We start from the raw sequence: 23,360 nt of genomic DNA on the forward strand, positions 1-23,360 counted from the left end.
ACGTAAACAGAGTAGGTAGAGAGGAAGAGAGAAAGGGGATACAGGCGTGCACAGTACGAAGAAAGAAGCACACGAGCACCGCTATGGTGTCCTTATGTGGGTGTATGGCACCCGATAACTCACCCAATGCTGCAGTACGAAAACCGAGCGACTACGCTGTTGTTTTTTCTTTTCTGTGGAGTAAACGGACACTATCAGCAGCCGTCGCCGCCGTTGACGTTTAGTGGGCGGAGTTGCGCAGGCGCCAAATATGGAGCGTGTAGCATGCAAGAAAAGAGGCGGAAGAGAAGAGGGGGTTACAAGCTGTCGATGCACAACAGTGAATCGAAGAGGGCACCGCTTCTACGCCTCGCGCATGCAGTGGGGTTGCTCTGCCACAGTGGCACACCGCGAAAAAAAAAGGAGCGGCAAGAAGTAGCGCGCCTTCCCTCTCGTCTTGTCATCGCACCTCGTCCATCTCTGCTCAGAGCCGGAGCTGTGCCCTTGTTGCAATTCGCGCTCGTGTGTGTGTGTGTGGGTGGGTTTTGCATTTCTACACTATGAAATCGCCACCTCTGCAGAACGGCTGCTGCTGTGCACAGGGAATACGTGCTTGCTTCTCTTTCTTGTGAGGGTATATTCATGTGGATGTGTGGTGCCCTTTCCGCCGCCTCTCGCCCCCCCCCGCCCCGGTCCTCGTGACGCCGTGCTGCTGACGCATGGAGCCAGAATCGGAGAGAGAGAAAAGCCGCCCAAAATACCATCTATAGGTGTGGGTGGGTCGATGCGCACTCTTCTCCTTTTCAACGACGTTGGTGCCGCAATGCAGCATTTGAGGGGAGGAGAGTTGAGCAAGGGCGAACATGCGTCAAAACGCGCACACAACGGGTTCGCGCAGCGGCAGCAAAAGGGGAAGCGAGAGGAGGCAGCACAGCCGCGAGTGCGTGTGAGCGTCCGCCACTGTTGTCACGCGTCTCCCTCATCGAGCTCTACTTCGAAATCGCCCAAAGGCAATGCGCGACTATGTATGATGGACGAAGAGGGGGAGGAAGCGAGAGCAGGCAACGCTCGAGCTCGGGCCCTCGCACGAGACTCTGTCACGGGGAGAGGAAGACGCACTGGTGATGCGTCAGAAACATACATCCACACGCATACATCAAAGGAACACACAAAGACGAAGCAAGGCATGTACAAGAGAGCGGCCGCTACTGTTAGGTGGATGTGAGCAACAAAGAGAACGGAAACGAAGCAAAACAACACAAAGTCGCCCCACGCCGTGGCACGAGGAGATGCACCAGAGGAGAGCATGATCACATTGCTGCAAAGTCAGCGCCGTCGGGGCAGCTTACAGCAGGGACGATCACGCCGCTACACGGGCCGTGCATCGACAACGTCAGCCACCGCGTCGCCGAATACTCAGTGATGCAGCGGTGGCGGAGCACGGTCGCCTATCCACCTCCGAATCGGCCATGGATTCGCGCATCGAGTTCGTCTGCGAACACTGAAACGAGGAGCCCATCTGGCTGCATGAAAAGCGTGGCAGTAGCCCATGGCCCGAGAGCGCCGTCGGCGCACCAACAGCAGGAACGGCTGCACTAGAAGACCGAAGAGGCCGCGCCGACTTGCTTCGCATTAGCATCCGGTAATTCTCAGACGAGGCGATGGCGGCGTGTGGGGCTAAGCGGCGCAGCAGTGGAACACAAACCCTCGACGCTGCTATTCTACTAACGCACCACATCAACCAGCGAAGAATCGACGGAAAGCCGGCCCTCACGAGCCGTACGCCTAGTTGAGCAACCACGGCAACAGTCGAGCTTAGTCGGTCTATAAGCAGCACAAGCCCGATGATTAAGTAATAGACGCCAGCCGTGCAGGTCGCGCCAGATCGCTCCTTGAGGTCCCACCGCCGCTTTGCCGCCGTCAGCGCAAAGCCGATCTGCTGCGTGCACATCATCCACGTGAACAGGAAAGCGATAACCGCATTTAACATGCAGAAGGCCCCGAGCGCCAATCGTACTGGGCGGCGCGACGGCGACTGCGAAGCCGCGGCGCTCATCAGCACCCGCGCGGCGGTAGGGGAATGGGAAGAGGAAGACGACATGAACGAGGCAACGGTGGGCGTAATCGATAAGCCTGAGCACTGCGCTGGCGGCACCTGCGGCGAGTAATACATACTGCTGAGTGGTGGCGACGGCATGTTCAGTGATGTCGACGCTCTCTGCGGCGACAAGCCGAAGCGAGGGTTCCCCAGAGGCGGCTGTGGTGATGCGCTGGCCCCCGCTCCGCGCAAGCCATCGTCACCATGCCCGGCCATCTTAGACGCATTTGAGCGGCGAAGGCCCAGCAGGGGCGAGCAAGTTGTTGAGTTCAGTTGAGGTGTGAGCGATGCCGATCGCTGATGTAGGGTGGAGGCTTCGGGGGGCACCCAGGCCGGCAAGAAGGCCGATCGACTGAAAGCGTTCTCGCCCGTGAGTCCGCCTCCCCCGCCTTCGCCACCTTGCGAGCTCGAAGCTGACTCTCTAAGCATAGTGCGACATGCACGGCCCAAGAAACACACGCGACGAGCGAAAAAAAGGAAGGACTAAAGCAGCGGCCCACGTTCGATAACGAAAAGGTCGAAAAAGGACGCTAGCACAAGGGGAGAGGTGCTCCCCAAAAAAAAAGCGCTTGATGCGTGTTAAGGGTTGCCTTTCTGCCGTTAGCATCCGATTTAGTCCTTGAGCAGACGTTTGGGTATCGGTGTACGTCGAGGGGAGTTCGCGTTCATGGGGAAGGCGGAGCGGATCGCTCCTCGCGAGCTCGCACAGTGAGGCACACGTGGCACTAAGGAGAAGGCAAAGTCACAAACTGAGGGGGGAAAGAGGCAGCGGAGTTCAAAAATGTATTTCGAAGTGAAGAGCACAACTAGCAATACGACGTACAAAAAAATGAACAAGAGGAGATGCAGAGGAGATTGATGAGAAAAATCACAGCCACTCGACGTGCCGCCGGTGCTGCGTGAGTTAAGGTGCGCGACAGACACCCGAGCGCCTCCTGTCCTTGTTATCTCTTCCGCAGTTATTCTTCTGGATTTTTTTGTCCCAGTGCGCGGAATGGTGTATGGGATTCGCGCGGCTGTCGTGCTTGGCGGCGAAGCACCCCACCTCGCTGTCTTTTTGACGATACTAAATGATCTCCTACCGCGTTTCACCGCTGGCAACGGCAAGGTGAAAAAAGCACATAAAACAGTGGGCCAAGCAAGAGTCGGTGTCCAGGCGTGCGTGCGCGTGTGGAGGCGAACACGCAGGGTGTGAGGAGGAGAAGAAAGAGGAGAGAGGCAGTGCATAGGATGAAGAAGGGGAGGTCGCGCAGACAGCAGCAGGGGGGAGGGGGCGGGCATCGGAGAGCCGTCGCGAGTACGCAAAGAGACAGGTGCGAGTCTGCGGCGGGGATCAACAGGAAGCACGGAGGTCGAGCAAAGGGAAAAGGGGAATGTACTGGTCTCTTGGGGTGTACGCGCCTTGGTGCACAACGGTCAGCTCTGCTGCATAGTACGCGCGCACGCATCAATCACATCATCGCTGTCACACCTCAAACCAGTTGCCTTCAGTTGCCAATGATGAGCTGCCCTCTGCCTATACTGCGACCCATATAAAGCGAACTGCACCTTTCTTTTTTAGCCGCTCGGCTTAAGAGCTTCAAATCCCCCCGTCTCGCGGGCAATGGCAGGGAGGGGGACGCTTCTGGTCAACATGTCCACCATCTCTGATATACAACATGAGTCAAGCCTCACTCTACCACCCACCCCACCGGCTTGTCGCAGGCTCCCCCCCCGCCTCTCCTCATCGCGTGGTGGGAAGCACCCGGTGGACACGCGCGTCGCAGAAATGGGCCAGCTCAGCCATGCGAGAGCACGGCCACCCCCCGCCACAACCTCCACCCGCCCCCCGCTCTGCTCGTCGCCTCAAACTCTACCCGCCCCATCATGCAGGTCCCCACCTCTGGTGCATCCCTCGCGAGGTGGCTCGGGCTCCCCCCACCACACCAGTGGGCAGCGTGAGGGGCGGGGGGCGGGATGCGTTTCCAGTCGCGCCGACACCCTGCGTCCTCATAGGGATCGCACAAGCTGTGCGTACTGACGCAGATCGCTCCGACGCCACGCCGTCCAGGACCTCACCGCCGACACCAGCAGCGATGCATTGCTCTGGCATGCCCGCGTCGTAGGCGCCCGACTCTGACACCACCATAAACTGGTTGGGCATTGCCAGGGATAGAGGGTGACCGCTCGGCTTGCCCACCGCGCAGGGGTGTACCGGACCCTGTGATACCACGCACTGCGAGGGGTCCCCCCCGTCATCGAGGGGCGGTGGCAGCGAGACGATAATACGAAAAAGCAGCAGGAGAGAAGAGAACAGGTCTGATCGGTGACATGTATGCACGTAAGAAATGAAAACAAAAGAAATGAGGGATCTAGTCTAGGAACAGACGCGCGCTCTCTGTGCATGCTTGGAGATCATTCAGTCTGTAAGTGAGTGAGTGATGAAAAGGCAGAGGCGTTTTTTTTTTTGCAAAAAGGAGAGATGAACGGAGGAGGAACGCAGCCCTTTTCGGACGCGAACACATACAACGCAGGAAACCTCGCCCACGTGTGTGCGCACAGGTGCGGGGTGGGCGCTGGCACTCATGTGGCCTCAATTCCGCCATCCGCGCATCTCTGGGCACCACTGGCGGAGTTAGAGAAAAAGAAAGGAAGCTCCCGACGAGGGTTCGCTCATTCGTAGCGTAAGCCCATCAGTGCACTCTCTAAGGAGCTGATGCGGTTCAAGAGCGCTACAGCTGGCCTGCCAAGTGAGGCGCCACCCAAGAAGGCGTCACTGTTGGGCGCATCAACCGCTTTCTTTGCATTGCTGACCTGTGGAGCGGCTACACAGTCGTCGCGACGAGCTTGGGCGTAGACGCTCCAAGAAGTCTGTCTCGCATCGACACGCAAAGACGGGCCGGTCTCGCAGACTTGCTGCGCGTCGCTGCTCTCACCGATAGAAGAGGGAGGCGCGGCCGCTGATGTATAAGCCGACTTCTTTCTGCAGAGCCGCAGCGCCGGATTTGAGGATGCAGACGTGAACGGACAGCAGCAGCACGTTGCCGGCAAGGGTGCACGGGGCGCTGTCGGTGGCTGCGTTGCAGGGGAGCCGAAATCTAGCAGCTGGGGGAGGCTGGGGAGCAGCGTAACGAGGGTGCGGGCATGTGCTGACGGAAGCGCCTTATTCACGTCAGCGTCTGCATCCCACACGAGCGGCGTCTGCGCGGCGTTGGGTGGGTGTGTCTCACGTGGCATGGCATCGGATGTGCCCACCTCTGCCTGTACATAGGACCCACACGCACATTTGTGGAGCTGGCCGGTCGTACAAGTGCCGTTGCTCGGCGGCACGCTGACCGTGGCGAGGTTGGTGAACCGTTCGCTGTAAAAATTGTTCCACTTTGCGTACTGCTCCATGTTCGACATGATCACTCGCAGCCGATGATTCTCTTCAGATGCACTGGGGCGGGTCTCAAGTGGGGGCCCATCCCCCATCTCATTCCCAGCCACATCTGCCGATGCGGGAACTGCTTTGACGTTGTATGTATACGACGTTGTGGCCTCTGTGACGTGGTTGGGGTGCAGCGTGAGTTCGTCTCCATCCCGCAACACCAGCGGGCCGGTGCCGTAACTGATACCGTTGACGCCAAGTCGCATTCGGCTGCAATCCCACGGCAATGCTGTGAGTGCGTGCGTCGTTGGTGAGACGCCAGCGGCGCCGGCAGCACCGCTACTTACCGGTGCAACGCGTAGTTCTACCGAGCAGTCATCTGCGATTAACAGAGCAGAGTTCTCGGATGCCTCGGCGGAGAGAATGAGCTCATGGGCTGCCGTATCGAAGCAAGCCTGAACCCGGAAGCGCGCCCGCTGGCAGTGAGAGCTCAGACCATCGAAAGACTCCGGTGATTTCATGTTTGTGTTGGTGTCAGTAAGTAAGAGGTCAGTTATCTTTCAGCGCCGAGAGGTATAGAAGGAGCAGTTGAGAGAGGTGCAGCGCACACTTTTCGGTTTCACTTTTCCTTGTGTGTGTGTGTGTGTGTGCCTCGCTTGCTTCGCCGAGTTCCAGGTGCCCCGCGCAAGGAGGATTCTGAGATAACGGAATAGTGCGCGTCAATGTTGGAGATAGTGAGGCCGATGTCGATGGGGGGGGGGACGACGGGAAGGAGCAAGAAAAAAAACATCAAGAGAGGAGGCGGAGCGGTAAGATAGCTGGCTGCGTGCAAACATGACAGCGCTTGCGTTTGAAGAGTGGGACGACGGTGGTGCTCTGATGAAGACGATTGCAAGGGGAGAGGGGGGCGGAGTGCGACGGGAGCTGCCGCTGAGTTTGCTAAACGCTCAGCGAAGGCTATATCGTGCACTAACAGGGAAAAATAAAACGGCACGGCCAACCAAGGTCATCTGATGCAGCGAGAATTGTCCGCGGCACCATCGCCGTTATCCTTCCCTCACAGGTGGCGAGCCGGTCTCCCGGAGCACGGCTGCATTTCTAGGGCACGGTTGGTAAAATTTCTCTTCCCCGCTTACTACGCAGCCACTTTTTTCGCCCCTCTCCCTCCCACACAACCCGTCATCAAACAGAAGATACACTTGGATGAGCAACGGTTTCTTGTTGTTCGGGAGTGCAGCTGTTGCCTTGTTCCACCTGTACGGGCACTTGGGGGGGGGTTCTTTTTTTCATGGTGTGTGTGTGTATGTGTTTTTCTTTTGGATGATGAGGGATGGGGACGGGGGCGCTGCCTTCTTCCCTCGTGTGCGCTCTCAGCTGAGAGGCAGCCAAGGAGCGCGCGCATGGGCAAATAAAGCGAAAAGGGGAGGTTGGAGGGGCGTGTCGCCCGCTGTACATCGAGTGGGCCGCCTGCTCCCCTTCACCGAGGGGAGCAAACAGCGAAACTTCACTTGCGCGTTGCGCGATGGTAAGAGAAGGAAAGCGCACCGAAAACCCCCAACAGGCGTAGGTGGAGGTCCACAAATGTGTATGCCCCCTGCTGCGACTGGTCTACGCTCGGCTGCCTCTCCTCCGCTCTGTCCTTCTCTCGCAGCAGCAGCGCCACGATAAGCTCTGTACATCACCGCGGCGGTGGAGGGGGTTTATCAACAAGTGACGGAGGGGAAACAGAATAAGGACTGCACAGAGAGTGAAGGAAAAAGGCAAAAGCCGCCCTTCACACACACACACACGAAAAAGGGGGTGCAGCAGACGTGGATAAACTGTTTTGTGTGCCTTGGTCATGGCAGCTCAGTGATCCTACACCACCAGTGCCGCTGGAGCTCGTCCACTGGTTGACGCGCATAGGCCCTTGCGAGGCGGCAGTGCAGTTTCGCTGATGCGCTGCAGCCCCCATATTTTTGCGCCGTCGCTTACGTCTATCAAGGTCCGTTACTGCCGTCGCTTCGGAACGGGGCTACTGAAGGAGGTGGCGTCTGTCGTCGTCACAGCTGCTGCCGTCGCAGTTGGAAGCGGAGGCGGTGTGGAGGGGCCACAGGCTTTGAACGGTATACCGGCCGAAGTTCCCGGCGGGGACGAAGGTGCCGAGAGGGGCACTGAGGAACCGCGCACCGCTTCCATAGATCGCGGCGCAGGTGAGGGCCCTTGAGCTCCAGACGGCAACGACGCCTCTGCACGAGGTGGATTGAACGCCACGCGGGGCGCCGACGCCGATTTAAACGGCGCAAACGGCCCGAAGGGCCGCGGAAGGCCGAGGTCGTCGTCTTGCGGTACGTATGCGTTGGGGCGGGGCACCGCCGTAGTGGCGACCATCTGCATCCCCAAAGATGTCTCGCTCTCCTTAGCTGCGTCGCGCTGGCGCTGGCGGGCGGCCACGTAGCGCTGCTGGCACTGCCGCTCCCGCTCGTAATGCAGCTCGGCTTCTGCGTACGGGGCCTCGCCGGCCTCCAAGCGCTCCTCGGCTTCCTCCACTACGGACTCGAGGCGCTGCACCTCCTGCTGAAGCTGAATGCTCGAGGCCTGAAAGAGGGACAGCTCCGCAATGGTTGCCATCATCTGGCGACTCTTGTGGCGGATGCTGCTGTGATACTTGTTGACTTGCTGCGCTAGAGCTAGTGTGCACTCCTTACCGGCATCCGCCTGATCGCCGACGCGCTCCGCCAGCTCCGTCACCTCCTCGAGGATAAGGTTCTTTTCGCGCAGCTTGGCGTTCAGCTTCTGCACTCGCGCCTCCAACTCCTGGCAGCGAGCCTGCAAGCATACGTACTGTTCGGAAGGGCCGCCCACCAGTGCCGGCGCCGGCGCCGCACGGGCATCACCACCGCTTTTGTCGGCATGTCCTGCATCGCCAGGGGACGAGGAGGCGCTAAGAGCTGCCGGTGCACTATCCGCCTGGGTGCACATTGCCGCTGCCGCCGCCGTGGCTTGCGCCTCACTGGCTGCCGGTAAGGCGACATTGCCCGGGAGCACGAGCGGAACGCGGTTCCACCGATGCGGGTTCTTGGGGTCTGTGATGTCATCCTCAAGCACCTGTGTGCGCCACTGCTCCGCCTCGATCTCCTCCCTCAGGCGCGTCAGCTCCAGTTCCATCTGCGATACCTTCGGGATGGAGTGCTGGCATGCCTCGATATCGTGCAGCAAGGTTCCCAGTTTCGTCTTGAGCATGCGCACCTCATTCGCGCGGTCATTCGTCATCCGGGTACCCTCGGCGATAGCCAACTCCTGGGCCTTGATGCGGGCCGCAAGCAGCGCCGCCTCATCGTTGCGATCAATAAGTTGGATGCCGGCCTGGTTGCGGTTCTCGATCGCCGCTGCATAGGCACGGCGCAGGTCCGCCATTGTGTCTTCGGTCGCCGCAATGTCGGTGTTCAGACGGCGCACCTGCGCCTTTACCTCCCGCTCACTGTCCGCAGCCTTCTCCATCTGCTTGCGTTGCCGGTTCTTCTCCAGCCGCAGGTTAGCGCACAGGTGCGTCAGCTCGTGCAACTGGAACTTGGCCTTCGCGATCTCCTGGTCCTTCAGGGCAGACTCGCGCGTCAGCACGGAGAGCTCCTTCTCGAGCAGCTTTGTCTTCTCCGCCACCTGGGCCATGGCCTGCGCAATCGTTTGGATTTGCGTAGCTTTCTGCGCCCGCTCCTGCTTCACCCTTTGAAACAAATCTATAGCCTTCCCAAGCCGCTTTTCCAGCTCGCTGTGGCGCCGCTGCGCCTCCTTGACCAAAACCTCGCGCATCTGCAGCTCGCATTGCGCCAAATACACGCGGGTCTCCTCGCGCGCGCTCGCTCGGCTGAACTCCTGCCGCTTCACCGCAATCGCCGCCAGCTCGCGCCGCTTCACGTCCTCTTGCTTTGCCTTCACAGCGATCGTCTCCTCAGCCTCGCGGATCTCAGCGAGCACCTGCTCCGCCTTCTTGACGAACTCCTTCGACTTGGCCTGCTCAAAAAGCAGCTTCTTCGTGCGAACCTCAGCATCCTTGCGGTGGGCTTGGATCTCCTTCTCCACGTGCGCCGTGGCACGCGTCACCTGCTCCAGCTCCCTGTGCAGGAGGCCAATCTGCTCCCTCAGAGACTCCTCCTCGCGCCGCGAGTCTTCCATGTCCCGCTCCAGGGTGGAGAAGATGCGCATGCACTTTTCCCGCTCACGCTCGATGCGGTCGACACCATCCTGCTCCTGCTGGAGTGCTATCTTCGTCGACAAGACGAGCTGATCGAGCTCGGCGACGCGCTCCTGAGTTGCCTGGCGTGTCTCCACCTCCACCTCCAACGACGTGTTCATCGTGGCGAGCGTCTTTCGCTTCGCGTCCATCTCGGCACGTAGAGTCTGTAAGCGCTTCTTGGCAGCTTCGTGGTCCTCGGCGCGGCTGTTGCGCTGCAGCTCCATCGACTGAATGCGCTCTGCCTGCGCCAAGACCTTCTCCTCGGTGCTGGAGAGCTCGCGCTGGGCACCGACCAGGCTTCCCTGTACGAGGTCAAGTTGCTTCTTCGCGCGTTCAGGGTCGCTCTGCACGTTCTGCAGCTGCTTCCTCGCCTGCGCCAAGGTGGTCGCGAAGTTCGCGATCTCCTCTTTCTTCTGCGCCTCTTCCTTGACGAGCTCATCTTTCTCCGCTTGGCACCTGACCAAGTCTGCGGCCAGTTCTTTGATGTGGGTCCCCATCTCCGTGATCTCCGCCTGCATGGACTCCATCTTGGGCCGTATCCGCGCCTCCTCCGCCGCGATGGCGTCCTCGCGCTCAAGGATGAGGTGCTGCTTACGCCGATCATACTCGAGCACCTCGACCTGGAGGACGCTGTCGCGCTCCAACGCAGCCGCGAGATCACGTTCGTGCTCCATTAAGTTGCGCTTGAGGGCCTGAATCACCTCGTCATCCTTCTTGGCTGCGTCGCCGAAGGTGTAAATGCGCTGCCGCTCCACCTCAAGCCGGCTCCTCAACTGTCGCGCGTGCTTCAGAAGTGTGTTGTCACGCCTGTAGATGGCGAGAACGCGGGAGTGCAGTTCTTTGAACTTTCGCTTCAAGTAATCGGCACGCTCCTCGGAGATTTGGCCCTCGTCGATGAGCGCGTTCAGCACCACGTACGCCGTCGAATGCGTCACATCGCTGACATCCCCGTTCGGGGAGACCGCCGAAGAGGGGCCGGGGCCGCCATCTTGCTGTGTCATGGCGACGGGCAGGTAAAGCGGAAGGTTCCGAAGGCTATCCAATGAGGCGGGCACCGGAAGACAGAGTCGTGGGGACAGAGGCTGCACGCCGCACAAAGGCAACCTCGTCACAATGCTCTGCTTCTCTTTTCTTTCGTCGCGTGGACGATGGCGGCGAATGTAAGCAAGGGTAGCGAGTTTGTGATCGCATGTGAGCCGGTGTGTGTGTGTGTGTGTGTGGGGGGAGGGGGGGCATCACGAACGTGGCGCGTCGCATGTGCGCAAGCGGACGAGAAAGAGGAAGAGACCAGCCGGACGCATGGATGCCCACACCGAGAACGTGAAAGAGGCGATGATGATGATGGAGGGAGGGGGAATAAGGCAGATGAGAAGAGGCGCAGGACTGGGAGAACGACTCGCTCCACAACCAGCATGGCGTCCTGGCAGCCAGGGAGGGGGAATACCAACAAAAAAGCACACCGCTTAGCGTAGTCGTAAAAGGGTGCCCGGAACGATCGCGCAACAAAAGCGGAGGAGCACCAGCCGCTGTAGCGGTGTGTCGTACCACCATCCTCCTCTTCTACGCACCTGCGAGCGTGATACTGTACGCTGATTGGTTTTTGCATGCGCGTGTTGCCACCTTTAAGAATCACAGCAAAAGCACCTGATATGGAGATTACGCCCCTGTGGCACACATGTGAACCACCCCGCGCCAACACGCAGGCAAGGTCGGTCAGCGCAAATCTGCAAACCGTACGTAACCACAGATGCGTGAGACTAGAGCGAGGACATGTAAAGCCGACATGTGGCAAGTGCGCTGTGAAACGCGATACCTACCCACCTTCATGCTCCGCACTAGCACCACTGCCGCCCACGCGCCACGGCACACCGCGTCCTCATCGTCCCACTCGACATTAAGCCGATGATGCCGTCGATTCGTCATCAAGGGTAAAAAGACGCAGCCGGAGAGCAAGAAACAGCATTAGGGGCATCGCGTGAGTTTCTGTCGCAGACATTTGGGCATCGGTTGTCTTGTGCCTTCGAGAATCGCCCGCTCATCGGCGCGCGGCTCCGTCGTCGTCTCGTGAGCGCTTCCGGCTACGCGCCGGGTCTGGCCGCTGTTTTGCCAGGGTAAGTGAAACGTAATGTGGCAGGCCCTTCCCCAACACGTCCGTGCCGCGAGCGCCAATGTAGTTCTCGTTCAAGTTCAGGTAGAATTTGGTCGCAGAGGCGGTGGCTGGACGAAGCAGCGCGTGTGGGGTAGCTGAGCTCGCGCAAACCGCTGGCGCCGGCCAGCGGCGTACAACATCCGCCACGGCGATCGCGCCATCATCATCGATGCCTACACTCTTTAGGATCACTGCCCGTATTGACGGAAGGCGCCGCACTGCCGCCACGACGTGCACGGCGCCGTCATTGCCGAGTTTCGCGTTGTAGCTGAGGTCCAAAAGCTCGAGCGAGGAAGACGATTGCGCGGAGGCCCCCGCTGCCGTCGAAACTGTCGAATCAGCTGCAGCGCCTGGAGAAGACGCTTTCGTGATACCCGGTGCGGTTGCTGCGTCTCCGGCGACCCCAAGCCCCAGGGTGTTACAGAGTAGAACGGCATCGTCGGCGCTCAGCCTATTTCGTGAAAAGTCCACCACGCGCAGAGTGTGGCGATGTGCGGCGATGCGACGGAAGAACAAGTAAATCCCTGTAGGGCCGTCACACCCAAGCTGCAGGCGTAGATGCCGCAGCGGATTTTTCATGTAGGAGAGGTCAAAATACGCCGCGGCGCGCTCGCAGTGCGGCTTTTCAAAACGGCTGCGCACCACCTCCAGTACATCAGAGCGAGGAAGCATATGCATGATACGGTAGATCGGATCCTTGCGAAGCACCTCTCGACTTGCGGATGCGGGAATAGTCGCCTTGACCGCCTCTACTGGCCGCTCTTGCTCAGACGTGCTAAGCGCCACTGCATTCGTCAGGGTTGACGCAGTGGTAGCGCTGCTCGTGGCCACAGACGCAGAGGCCGCAGAGTGGGCGGCCCCCGCGGGCTCATCACTGCGTGCGATATTGCCTTTCGAAGGCACCGTCTTCTTTACAGTCTTTCGAGCATCGCTCCTGCCGGTCTGTACCTTCAGAGAGCCCGGCATCTCCGCCGCTAAATCAGTGGAAAGGAGGGGAGGGTGTACAGGCGTCCTTGTAAAGGCACCCAAGCTCTTGCTCCGACGCAGCGGAGGAGCTGTCTCGACTTGCGTGCATATGCAGGAGGAAGACGAGAGCAATAGAAGACACCGAGAAATACAAAGGGCAAAGGGGAAAGGATTTCAGACGCTATCGAGACGCCAGACACCTACGGTGCGGTGTTGCGGTGAAGATGGAGTTAAATATCAGCTGGGCCTCATGACGATTCGGGAACACTGGAAGCGGGCATCGGCCACCGTGAGCACAGACGACCCTCCACACACACACACACACACAGCCACACGATCCGCTATGCAGCAAGCAACGAGGTGAACGATGCGTAGCACACTCTCGTGACGCCGTCGCATGCAGAGGGTCCTTCTGAAGGAGAAAGGGAACAATGGCCCGTCGGCCAGTCGACGACTGCGTGTGTGTGTTGTCGCTGTGACTGTTGATGCTTTCCTGCTAAAGAGCTGTGCAAGAGGGACAAGGAGTTGGAAAGGGGGCAATGCACGAAAAGGAAAAAAAACAAGCAAAGCAGCGGGCGCCTCTCACAGTAGCAAGCACCAGAAAGCGAGACCGCCTGCGAAAGTTGTCTGTCGTCGCCGATAGACGTGCCTACCCCCTCCCACGTAATGCGTGTCGCTCTCGCAAGAACGTCAGATCTGTCCGGGTTTTTCGATTCCTGACGATAGAGAAACCACAACGGACAAGCACACGCTCATCCACACACCGCAGCGCTCACAAGAGGTCTCCCTCGAAGAGGGCCACAGGCGCACTGAGGAGGAGCAGGGCAGGAGGAAGAAAGAGCGAGAGAGAATGAGAAAGAGAGAGCGGTCCCTAAAACGTCGTCGGCTCACATCACTTCGACAAGGCGTGGTAAGGGTGCACCGCGGAGGTGCGCCGCACGGATACGACAATGCCGAGTCGTTTGTCCCCCGCTGCGGCAAACACGCTCGTTTCCACCTGCCCATCCATGCGTGCGCTGTCGACGCTGTGCAGCGTATTGGCCTCGTCTCGGCCGCCGGTCGCGTTCGCTCCGCCACCCTTCACGGGGTGCTGGTATCTGAAGTCAACAGCCCAGATGTTCACGGAGCTGTCGAGATGCGCCGTGACGAAGCGCGTGCCGGTGTTGTTCCACGACAGCTTTGCGACCTCCTCGCACGGCACCTGCGCCGTTGCCAGTTCCTCAAGCGGGCTGGCGGCTATCGGTGCTACGCTGCCGTGCGCCCATCCCATTCGCCCACCGCCACCGCCGCCGACGCTGTGGGTCGCGTGAGGCAGGCCGGCCGCGTTCATGAAGCGCGGCCGGCGAAAGAGCACCAGTCGAACGCAAGTCGTGAACACCATCGCCAGACACAAAAAGCTACGCCCCGAGGATGGGGACCAGGCAACCTGCTTGCATGGGCTGCACAAAGCAGACGGCAGTCGGTGGTACACCACCTCGCCCAGCCGCGTGCTGTCTTGGGTGGCCGCCACAACGTAAACAGAACCTCCCTGATCGCCGGCCGCTAGCAGGGCGCCGGACTCGTCCCAGGCAACGCCAAGTGTGTCTCGCCGGCGATGGCGCGCTGCGACCGCGGAGGACGAGCCAGCATCACCGCTCCTGTCGCCGTCATGCGTGCGGGAACCGCCGCCGTCGTCCTCGGTGAAGGGAAGCGTGAGGACGCGGCACAGCACCCATGAGGTGTGGCTCACCCCATCGCCTCCGTTTGTCGCGGTGCCGTCACCCGCACTCAAGCTGGGTGACGGCCCAGGAGCCACTGCAGTGCCACACGCAGTGGAGCCTCTCACCCACAGCTCCACTCGACCGCGGCGACACGCGCACGCCACGGTGAAGTTTGTGGAGATGGAGCAGCTCACACTCTCCGTGGAGCGGATGCAGTCATCCAGCGCCCAATTCCCATGCGAGTAGCGATAGAGCCGGATGCCGTGCCCCGGGCAGAGCCCAGCGAGGTAGATGCCTTGTTGCCACGGCGCCCATGACAACTCGGTGCAGGTGTAGGGCAACTCGTCAATCAAGATAGACATCGTCGCCGGGTCCCACTCAAGCAGCCGCTCATCCACCGGCGTGGCCTGCTCGCCGCCAAAGAGGTCGTCATCGGGTGCCCACAGCATGCCCATGTTCTCTATCACCGGCATAAGCTGTGTCCACGTGACGAAAATCTGGTTCTTGGAGGTGGCGATGCCCAGCAGCCTGCAGTGGTTGTTGTGCTCCATGGACAGGATGGTGGCGTCGTCGGCGGTAAGATGGAAGATGGGGGTCATGTACGAAACACCGGCGCCGCCGGCACGGAATGTGTGCGCTGTCGAGTTCATCATCTCGGCGCTGGCGCCATAGAGGGCACGCCACTCGGCCGCCGCTGCAGTGTCGGTGTAGTGGATGGCGTCTTGGCTCGAATGCGTACCACGCGTAAGCATCGTGCTGGACCCTACGGCGACTCCGTTCAAAGAGTCGGCAAACCCTGGCATGGACTCACCGTAAGACCCACCAGCGGGGAAGCCGCTTGGGACGTATTCACACGCGGGCAGCGCCGCACTGTGGTGGCTGTCTCCCGTTAGCGACGCAGGAGGGGCGCGCAAAGGCGGTTGCATGAGCGCGGTTGTAATCACAGATGTACCCGTGCATTCGTATGCGTGTGTGCTGGCGTGCGGTCAGTCGATCAAGGCAGATCCATAGGCATAGGACGAGGAAAGATGGTGAGGGGAGAGCAGAGAAGTGGAAAAGGAGTCTTAGAACAGTGACGCCGAACTGACGAGTAACGCCACGGCTGAACAATGCACGAGGGTGGAGCGGCAGCCGGATACACAGAGACACACTCAAATCTTTTTTCTTTTTTCTCCTATTTCGGAATAGTCCCCCACTGCAAAACGAGGAAAAGAAAAAAGGATGTGTGGAAAGGAGAGGCAGAGCTGCTCAGTTGATCGACAACGCCTTGTGATCACCTCCTCCCCTTTCCATACATCCCACCCCCATCTCCGCACTTACCATCCGTACGACCCTGCAAATCTGCAGGTGAAGTGCGGGGGTGCCGGGATTGGAGGGCGGAAGGGGGTAACGTATGTGCGTATGTGTGGCACCCCTTGCGTCGCCTCTGCGTTTATCTCTGGGAGCGCCATAAAGCGCTTATGGGTTATGTTGCATGTTCATTATCCTCTGTTTTTATTTGTTCTGGTCGCCTACACGCGCAGCGATCGGTCGCTCTGGCTTTCCCATGTCGTGTGGGTAAATAACCCTGTCCCCACCAGAACGTCGCTATGCATGCGGCAGGGATAGGGGGTGCTGCTTGGCGTCCTCAGAGAGTGGGTGCGGGACCCTGTATACCACGCACCGAGGTGTGTGTCTGCCGTCATCAAGGCAATCGAAAGAGGGGAAGGAAGGAACCAAAGAGATAGAGAGGCCGTCACAAGGCCAGAGAAGGAGCGAGGACAAGAAACAAGTGATATAGAGAGAGCTTGGGAGTGGCTGCTTTATTGGTAATGGTTGACAACGAATGGAAACGAGAAGAGCAAAAACACACACACACGCACGAGAAAAAAAAAGCAGAACCAAAACGAAATGCAGAAAAAAAAAACGAAGCAAAACAACAGTGCGCAGTAATGCAAGCACGACAGGGAAAAGAAAGAAGCTCAGGGAGAGGGGCTTCGCTGAAGGCACAGAAAAAGGGTGCATACAGCCTCCCGTAAAGACATGAAGAGCGAGAGAAAGTAAAAAAGAAAAAAGACAAGGCGTCACAAGGGAAAATCCACGGAGAAAAACAAAAGGAAGGCGCCACAGCGTTCCAGATCGGTGCGAAGCGAGTGGGGTGCGTGGCAGCGAAGACACCGGCCCGTGTGGGGGTAAACATGTGCGTCATCCAAACAGAAAGCTTTCTCCCGCGCATTCTTTTTCCAGCCCCTCTTCACTTAAATTCGCCCTTCACATCTGCGCTGCTTGTCCTTTTAGTGCTCTCTCGCTTCCCACCGGCGTAGAGTAGCACCCGCACTTCGCTCTTTTGACTTCCTCACCACACGCATCTCCTGAATTACACGTCCCCTGTAAGGCCTGCTCCGCACGAGCACAGGCACCACACAATGAAAGGAAGTGAACAGACACGAGCAACGAACAGCAAGCGTAGGAAGCAAAAAAAGGGGGGCTGGGGCGAGGTGGTGCTGGTGAACGTGAAGAAACACAAAGTAAACGAGAACGGGCGGTGAAATGAGTGGGAGGCGCGGGAAAGAGAGAAAGGGAGCGAGCAGATGAAGGGGAAAAAGCCCTTCTGCATATATCTGTGTGCCTGAGTGTGCGCGTGTGTGTCGAGTTGCAACAAGATAAAAATAAAATAAGTAGGGACGATCATGGAAAGAGGTAGGTGATTGCTCATGCACGCAGCGGGAAACTTCACAAGAATAGCAACAGTCATAGTGAAACGGTGCAGAGACGGAAAGAAAGGCCCACGAGAGGCAGAAATCATAAAAGAAAGAAAAAGGAGCACAGTACAAACGCCCGCGCGACACCACAAACCACAGACAAAAAAAGAGGGCGAAAAACGAACATGTCAAACAGATATGGGGCACAGGGGTGTGAGGACGTAAGCATACAAAAAAAAACTGGAGAAAGGCGTTCATCAAGCAAAAGAAGGCACAAGGGATTCCAAAAAAAAAAAACTAAAAACTAAAATACAACTAAAAAAAAAACGTTAGCCTGTAAGCCGTTAGCGCCACATGAACCGAACAACAATAGAAAAAGGGAGATGGGGCAAAGACAAAACACGAGAGAGTGATGCTCATCAGCATACACTCAAAAAAAAAAAAAAAACAGAGGAAACACACACGGATAAAAAAGGTTTCACGCACAGAAAATAGAATCGGAACACAAAACAAAAGCCAAGCGCTGACACTCAAAAAAAAAAAAGGAGGCGCAGTCTCCATCACACATACGGCGGGAATCATGCTGGGAGTGTTGGGGGTAACGAAAGAAACAGATAGCCCGGAAAAGACGAGAACAGGGAAAAGCACGGGGGAGATTGGGCTTTCGGCGGCGAAAGAGGAAAAGGAGCAAAAAGAAGAATCAGCACACACACACACACATAAATGATGAAAAAAGTTGAACATGTAGAGAGGGAAAGAGAGACGAGAGAGGAAGGGGAGGAGGAGAGGGTACGGAGAACGTCCAAGTAAGCCCAGGCGAAGAGAAACGACGACGAAAAAAAAAAGATGCTGAGAGAGCGGCAGAGAGACGCGCGCTAAAGAAAAGGCGGGAACGGAAGGAGGTACCGAGAAAAGATGGGAGTATATCATGAGGAGGCTAGGGCAGGAAGGCTCAAGATGTGAAACGAAAGAAAGGAAGCCGAACAAATCCGGAAGAGAGGGATAAAAAAAAACCTACTTGAAGTTCAACATGGCGCCAAACAGCAATTCTAGGCTCACAGGCGCGTGTGCTTTCCTGCGTGCGCAGCAAAAGACGACGAAAGCATGACGTGTGCGCTGGGTGAGGGGGTAAGTGTTTCGCTGGCGACACCGTAAAATAGCATATGTAAGCACATCTACAAAAAAGGCATACACAAGGAGAGAGGGCCCACACACGCAGACAAACACCGTCAAAACAGCAATAACAAAAAGAAAAAAAAGCATGTTTTCCCTGCCGTCTCAAGTCGTATGAAATGCATGAACGCGGAAACGATAGATGATGGGAAAGCAGAGGTCGATCCCGCAATCGAAAAGGGGAAAAAATGGGACGCACCGTTATTCACCTGAGCACACACACACACACATGCACGTCAGACAAAAAAAAAACTACATGCGCACTCACACAAGAAAAGGGAAGAAAACGCAACATGTACTGTTGGCTATTTTGCAGAGCAGAGCAGAGAGAGAGGATGACCCAGAAGTGCGCACGCACCAGGAAAAAGTCCACCATGCCTAAGATACGATGCGAGCCCCCCCCCCCTAGTGACTGCATGCTTTCTGTGCTGCACTCTTGAAAGCCATCCAAGTGTATGTGTGTGTCTGTGTAACGACGGGAAGCGACATCGCCGCTTTGAAGGCGGAAAGAAACGGTGAAGAGAGCCCACCGAAAGAAGGCAAGAAACCATGAGTGTTGGTGGGACTGTGAAGCAAAGAGCTGCGTGTCTGCGTGTGGGTGCGTATGCCTGTCTGTGTTGTCATGTAGCGGATACCTCTTGTTAGCATTCGTTTCTTAGCTCCTTATCGGTACAAGTACCCCATACACGTAAACAAAACAAAACAAAAAAAAAAACAGTCGCATAACCTAAAAACTGGGGGAAAGAAAAAAAAGCAAAGAATCACGTTGGGGAGAAAGTGAGACAGAATTTACAAAAGGGGAAAGCCTTTGTATGTGCGCTGGCGTCTGTGTGAGCGTGTTTATGAGTACGACTCCGCACGCATGAACATGCCCACACACCCAGACTGCAGGCGAGGGAAAGGAGTAGGCAGATGCCGCAATCGCGGCCTGGCAAAGAAGGGAAACAAGAAGAAAAATGGTGAAAGAAGCACGACTACAGACACAAGCGGTGTAATTGACAGTCTCTATTCATGCCGCAACATCGGACGGAGCTCCTGTGGAAGGAGGCGGTGAATTATGAGAAGTAAGCAAACGTGGGCAGGGGCACGGGCTGCGCAAGCCATCACACGCCGCGCACAAGCGTCGAAAAGGGATGATAAAAGGGAAGGAAACTCCACAAGTGCTCGTATGCGGCCCCTTGATGGCCGTAGGTGCGTGTTTAGACACCACGCGAGTGTGCCCATACAGTAGGGAGGTAAGAGCGGAGAGGATAGGTGATTCTAGTAGTTTGTGTGGGTGTGTGTGCGTGTCACTCTAAGTGCATGCGCATGCTTCTCGGTGGCCAAAGAAGTCTGGACGTTGTACACCCACCGCTCGCCCGCTCACGGCGCAAGACTAGCACAGCAAAGCCAAGTGAAATTATTTTGTTTTGGGGGTCGTTTCTTTTCGACCCTTTCCCTAAGAACACCAGTGAGCTGGGAAAGACACAGGGGGCACATGAACACGGGAGAGAAAACGAGCAAACGAAGCAGGGGCAATGTGGTTGTGGAGAGTGTGCGCGTATGCTTTGAGTGTGCGAGTGTGGTGCCGCAGATTGGCCCTCCCACTGCCGCCTCGTCATACGGCGCTCGCCAACACGTCTCTCTCCCGCCTAAACTGTTTCATCCTCCTTCCCTCACTGGGGTCCTTGCTTGTGGTCTCGTCCATGTCCGACACCCGCGCTTGGCCACGTGAAAGAAGAGGCCTTGGGAAAAGCGAGCAAGCAAAAGAGGAGGAGGGTGAGGCAAGTTGGCACGCGGAAATGCGACAAAGAAAAAGTAGACGACGTACTAGGAAGGCCATGCAGAGAGAGAGACAGAGAGAGAGGATGGGAGAAGCTTTCGAGGATGCACAATGCTTGAAATAATCAATCACGCAGGCACTCACATGCACAGCGATACACATCAACGTGCGTGTGTGCGCGCCAACGAGCAGGAGAGGCAGCTGGTACGCACAGCCACCCATGACGAAAACGCATCCCAGACACGAGGCTGAAGAAGAAAAAAAAAAGAACACCGGTAAACATGGGGAAGACGAAAATAAGTTCACAGATCGAGACCTCACCCCCTCCCCGTGAGAGAGAAGGAAGGGAAACAGGTCAGTCATTATGTACAGCCAAGAGAAAGTGTGCGAGCATTCGCTTCCTGTTTGTCAGAGAAGAAAACGATGAAAAAGAGTGAGAGTGATAGAGCTCGTGAGAACAGTATCAATGCCAGCCATACGAGTAGAACGGTCAAGATGAACAACAACCAAAAAAAAAACATACCCACAGCACACCACCGGCACTACATGGGCAAAAAAGAAAAGCGCTGTGCCGTATGTGCTCTCGTACCCCTTTGGCTGTAACTCGCGTAGAAGGCGCGTGCGGACGCGTGTGTGCGAGTGTCTGTGAGCACAAGCGTCGAGAGAAGCACGAAGCGTGCGCACCACATGGCATGTGATCAAACACACGAAAAAAAAAGACAACAGAGGCGTACTAAGTGAGCGCGGATAACTGCACACTACTGAAGCTGAGCGATGCACTATCACGCGAAAGAGGGGGTGCCCGAAGCCACTTTGCCGCGGTGAGATCAGAGAAGTCAGAGAGGAAAATAATCGGGGAAAAGCACAAAGGGAGTAGCATGCAAACAGACGCGCACACGCACACGCACACACACACGCACAGACAGACAGACAGACAGAGACTAGGGCACTTTCCCAAAAAGTACCTGGATCACACGCACACACACACACACGCACACGCACGCGAGCCGTCGCAAAAAGACAAGCCCACATCGAGGGAGGCCAAAGAGCAATGCACAGCCGCGCGCGCGCGCACTCAGAGCACTACGCAAACGGCAAGTGCTAAACAACCCCAACGGCAGCACGTTTTCTCTTTTCTTCTTTTCCAAGGACATGAAAGAGAGAGCGACAAAGAAAAAAAAGAAAGGGACTGAGCACGCACGCGCACATGGAACGCTAAATTCACGTTCGATTCGATTGCCGAGAGGGAGGAAGATACGGTGACGATGAAAAGCATCGATTCGCCCAACACGCGAATAAAGAGACGAGAGGACCAAGAGAGAAGAGGGTGTGGAAGGGGGAGACCTCAGAGGTAAGAAAAATGAAGGAGAAAAGGGGAGAACAACGGCAACAGCCGAAAAAAGGGGGGTTTAGGAAGGGACAGTGGGAGGCAGGTGTAACAAAAACAGTTGTATAGATCCACGACAACAGTCAGAGGGAGTGAAGAACCACAACAATAGAGGGAAGTCCTTCAACAAAGAAAAGGATGAGGTGGGAGAGAAGAAACAAAAAGAAGAGAAAGAAGGAAGCAGTGAGGTGGGGCGTGGGGAGGAGGAAAGGCAAGGAGAACTGAGCCGGCTCTCCAAAGGAGGTTTTGAGAGCAGAGACCCAATAAGATGATGCAGATGGCGCGAAATGAAGATAGCGAAACCAAAGAAAAAAGAAAGAAGTGCGAAGCCAAGACACAAGAACGTAATGCGACTTCTCAGACATCTGCATTTAAAAGGCAACAACAACAAAAAAAAAAGAAACATGAACGCATTGTCTCGTTGTTGTTTGCATTTTGTTTTTGCCTCCGTCATCACGTGAACTCTCTATCCTCGAACCATGTGTGATGTACCCTCCTTTTTTTTGCTTTTCTACCCCTGGCTCCTTCCTTTTTTTTTTGCTGAGTAAAAGAAAAGAGGGAGGAGACAAACTGTGTGTGGCTGATCCATCGTGGTCGTGGTTTTTTTTTTCGTATTATGCAGAAGCACATGCTTTGATTTTCATTCTTTTCTCTCTTCTTTGTGGATGGAAAAGGACTTCGACACCGTCTCGGTGTGGACATTGTCGTGCTTGACGAGCGCCTAACACAACGTCGCCACCACCACCACCTCCTCCCGCTGCACTCATGTGTGGCAAAGGCACACAACAAAAACACAGGCACTCCTAAGTGTGATCATACATAGTGATAGGACAAAAAAAGAAATGGCTACAAGTGAAAAAAACTGAAAGAAATACATACGGATGTGGTTGAAGAAGAGCAGTCAAAGGGCGGAAGACCGAGCTCTAGATCTATACATCATATTGAGATCACAAAAAAAAAAACGGGGAAGGCGGCGGGGGTGCGCGGGAAAAGGGTTCCAGGGGACCTCGAGGATGAGGAGAAAAATAGAGAACAGCACACAAAGAAAAAGAAGGAAGAGGGTCAGAGGACGGAGAAAGACGCTGCCACACCCAAAGTAAGGAGAAAGGGCAGCTGCTTAGGACGGCACGCAAGGACACGCATGCACATATGTACATATATGCAAAAAGGCGCCATGAAGGGGGAGGGAAGGGGGGGCGAAAGACGAAGAGACCTGAAAAAAAAAGGAAAAAGAGTTTGTTAGAAACAACAAGGCAATTATGTCACGGAGAAAAAAGAGGAGGAAGCATCCGCGTAGGTTGCGGAGCGGAGGAGCTGCATAGAAGGCATATCGGAGAGGAAGATGGAATGAAGGTGCAAAATTGGAAGCAGTTTACATGCGGTAAAGCACAAAAAGATCTTTTTTTTCTGTTGTTTGTTTTAATGTCGGCAGAAGAGAGAAACACACAGGAAAGAGATATACAACAGTTAACGTCACCGACGACAGAGAAGCTGAAAAAAAAGAGCGAAAGAGAAGGCCCCTTCAACTGTTCCAACAAAGAAAAAGGGGGAGAACAAAACACACACGCACAGGCAAGGCACATGATAAACAACATCAGCACGCGTCCGCGGAGAGAAATGAAAAGATGGTTGCGATGAAAGATGAGGGAGAGTAAAGAGACCTGTATAAGAGGGAAAAGGGGGAAAGGGGAGAAGGACTGTAGGAGAATAGAGGAGCTGAACAAGAGAGCACACAAACGCACACGCACATGAGTGCGAGGGAAAACAGAGAAACAGAGGGTCGGGGGAGGGAAGAAAGAAAATAGTTCCAAGGAGAAGGGGTCAAACCAAAGAAAAAGGGCAAAGAAAGCAGGAGGAGGGGGAGAGCAAAGAAGATGCACGACCTCACATGAGCACGAAGCAT

General features: G+C 56.4%; 5 protein-coding genes across 5 annotated transcripts; all 5 read right to left on the reverse strand.

Annotated features, from left to right (window-relative positions):
* Positions 1 to 1,372: 1,372 nt before the first annotated feature.
* LINJ_34_2260 (conserved hypothetical protein) lies at positions 1,373 to 2,506 on the reverse strand (the record flags this gene model as incomplete). The annotated part of the gene is made up of 1 exon (XM_001468552.1): positions 1,373 to 2,506. One exon carries the CDS (start codon positions 2,504 to 2,506, stop codon positions 1,373 to 1,375), a length of 1,134 nt encoding a protein of 377 aa, XP_001468589.1.
* A 2,223-nt stretch (positions 2,507 to 4,729) lies between these two features.
* On the reverse strand, positions 4,730 to 5,947 carry LINJ_34_2270 (conserved hypothetical protein; the record flags this gene model as incomplete). The annotated part of the gene is made up of 1 exon (XM_001468553.1): positions 4,730 to 5,947. One exon carries the CDS (start codon positions 5,945 to 5,947, stop codon positions 4,730 to 4,732), a length of 1,218 nt encoding a protein of 405 aa, XP_001468590.1.
* Positions 5,948 to 7,415: 1,468 nt separating this feature from the next.
* On the reverse strand, positions 7,416 to 10,640 carry LINJ_34_2280 (conserved hypothetical protein; the record flags this gene model as incomplete). The annotated part of the gene is made up of 1 exon (XM_001468554.1): positions 7,416 to 10,640. The coding sequence occupies one exon, from the start codon at positions 10,638 to 10,640 to the stop codon at positions 7,416 to 7,418; it is 3,225 nt and encodes a 1,074-aa protein (XP_001468591.1).
* A 1,034-nt stretch (positions 10,641 to 11,674) lies between these two features.
* LINJ_34_2290 (conserved hypothetical protein) lies at positions 11,675 to 12,754 on the reverse strand (the record flags this gene model as incomplete). The annotated part of the gene is made up of 1 exon (XM_001468555.1): positions 11,675 to 12,754. One exon carries the CDS (start codon positions 12,752 to 12,754, stop codon positions 11,675 to 11,677), a length of 1,080 nt encoding a protein of 359 aa, XP_001468592.1.
* Positions 12,755 to 13,646: 892 nt separating this feature from the next.
* Positions 13,647 to 15,257, reverse strand: LINJ_34_2300 (conserved hypothetical protein; the record flags this gene model as incomplete). The annotated part of the gene is made up of 1 exon (XM_001468556.1): positions 13,647 to 15,257. One exon carries the CDS (start codon positions 15,255 to 15,257, stop codon positions 13,647 to 13,649), a length of 1,611 nt encoding a protein of 536 aa, XP_001468593.1.
* Between the last annotated feature and the right edge of the window lie 8,103 nt (positions 15,258 to 23,360).

Source organism: Leishmania infantum, chromosome 34 (assembly GCF_000002875.2).
Source record: "Leishmania infantum JPCM5 genome chromosome 34".
NCBI lineage: Eukaryota > Euglenozoa > Kinetoplastea > Trypanosomatida > Trypanosomatidae > Leishmania > Leishmania infantum.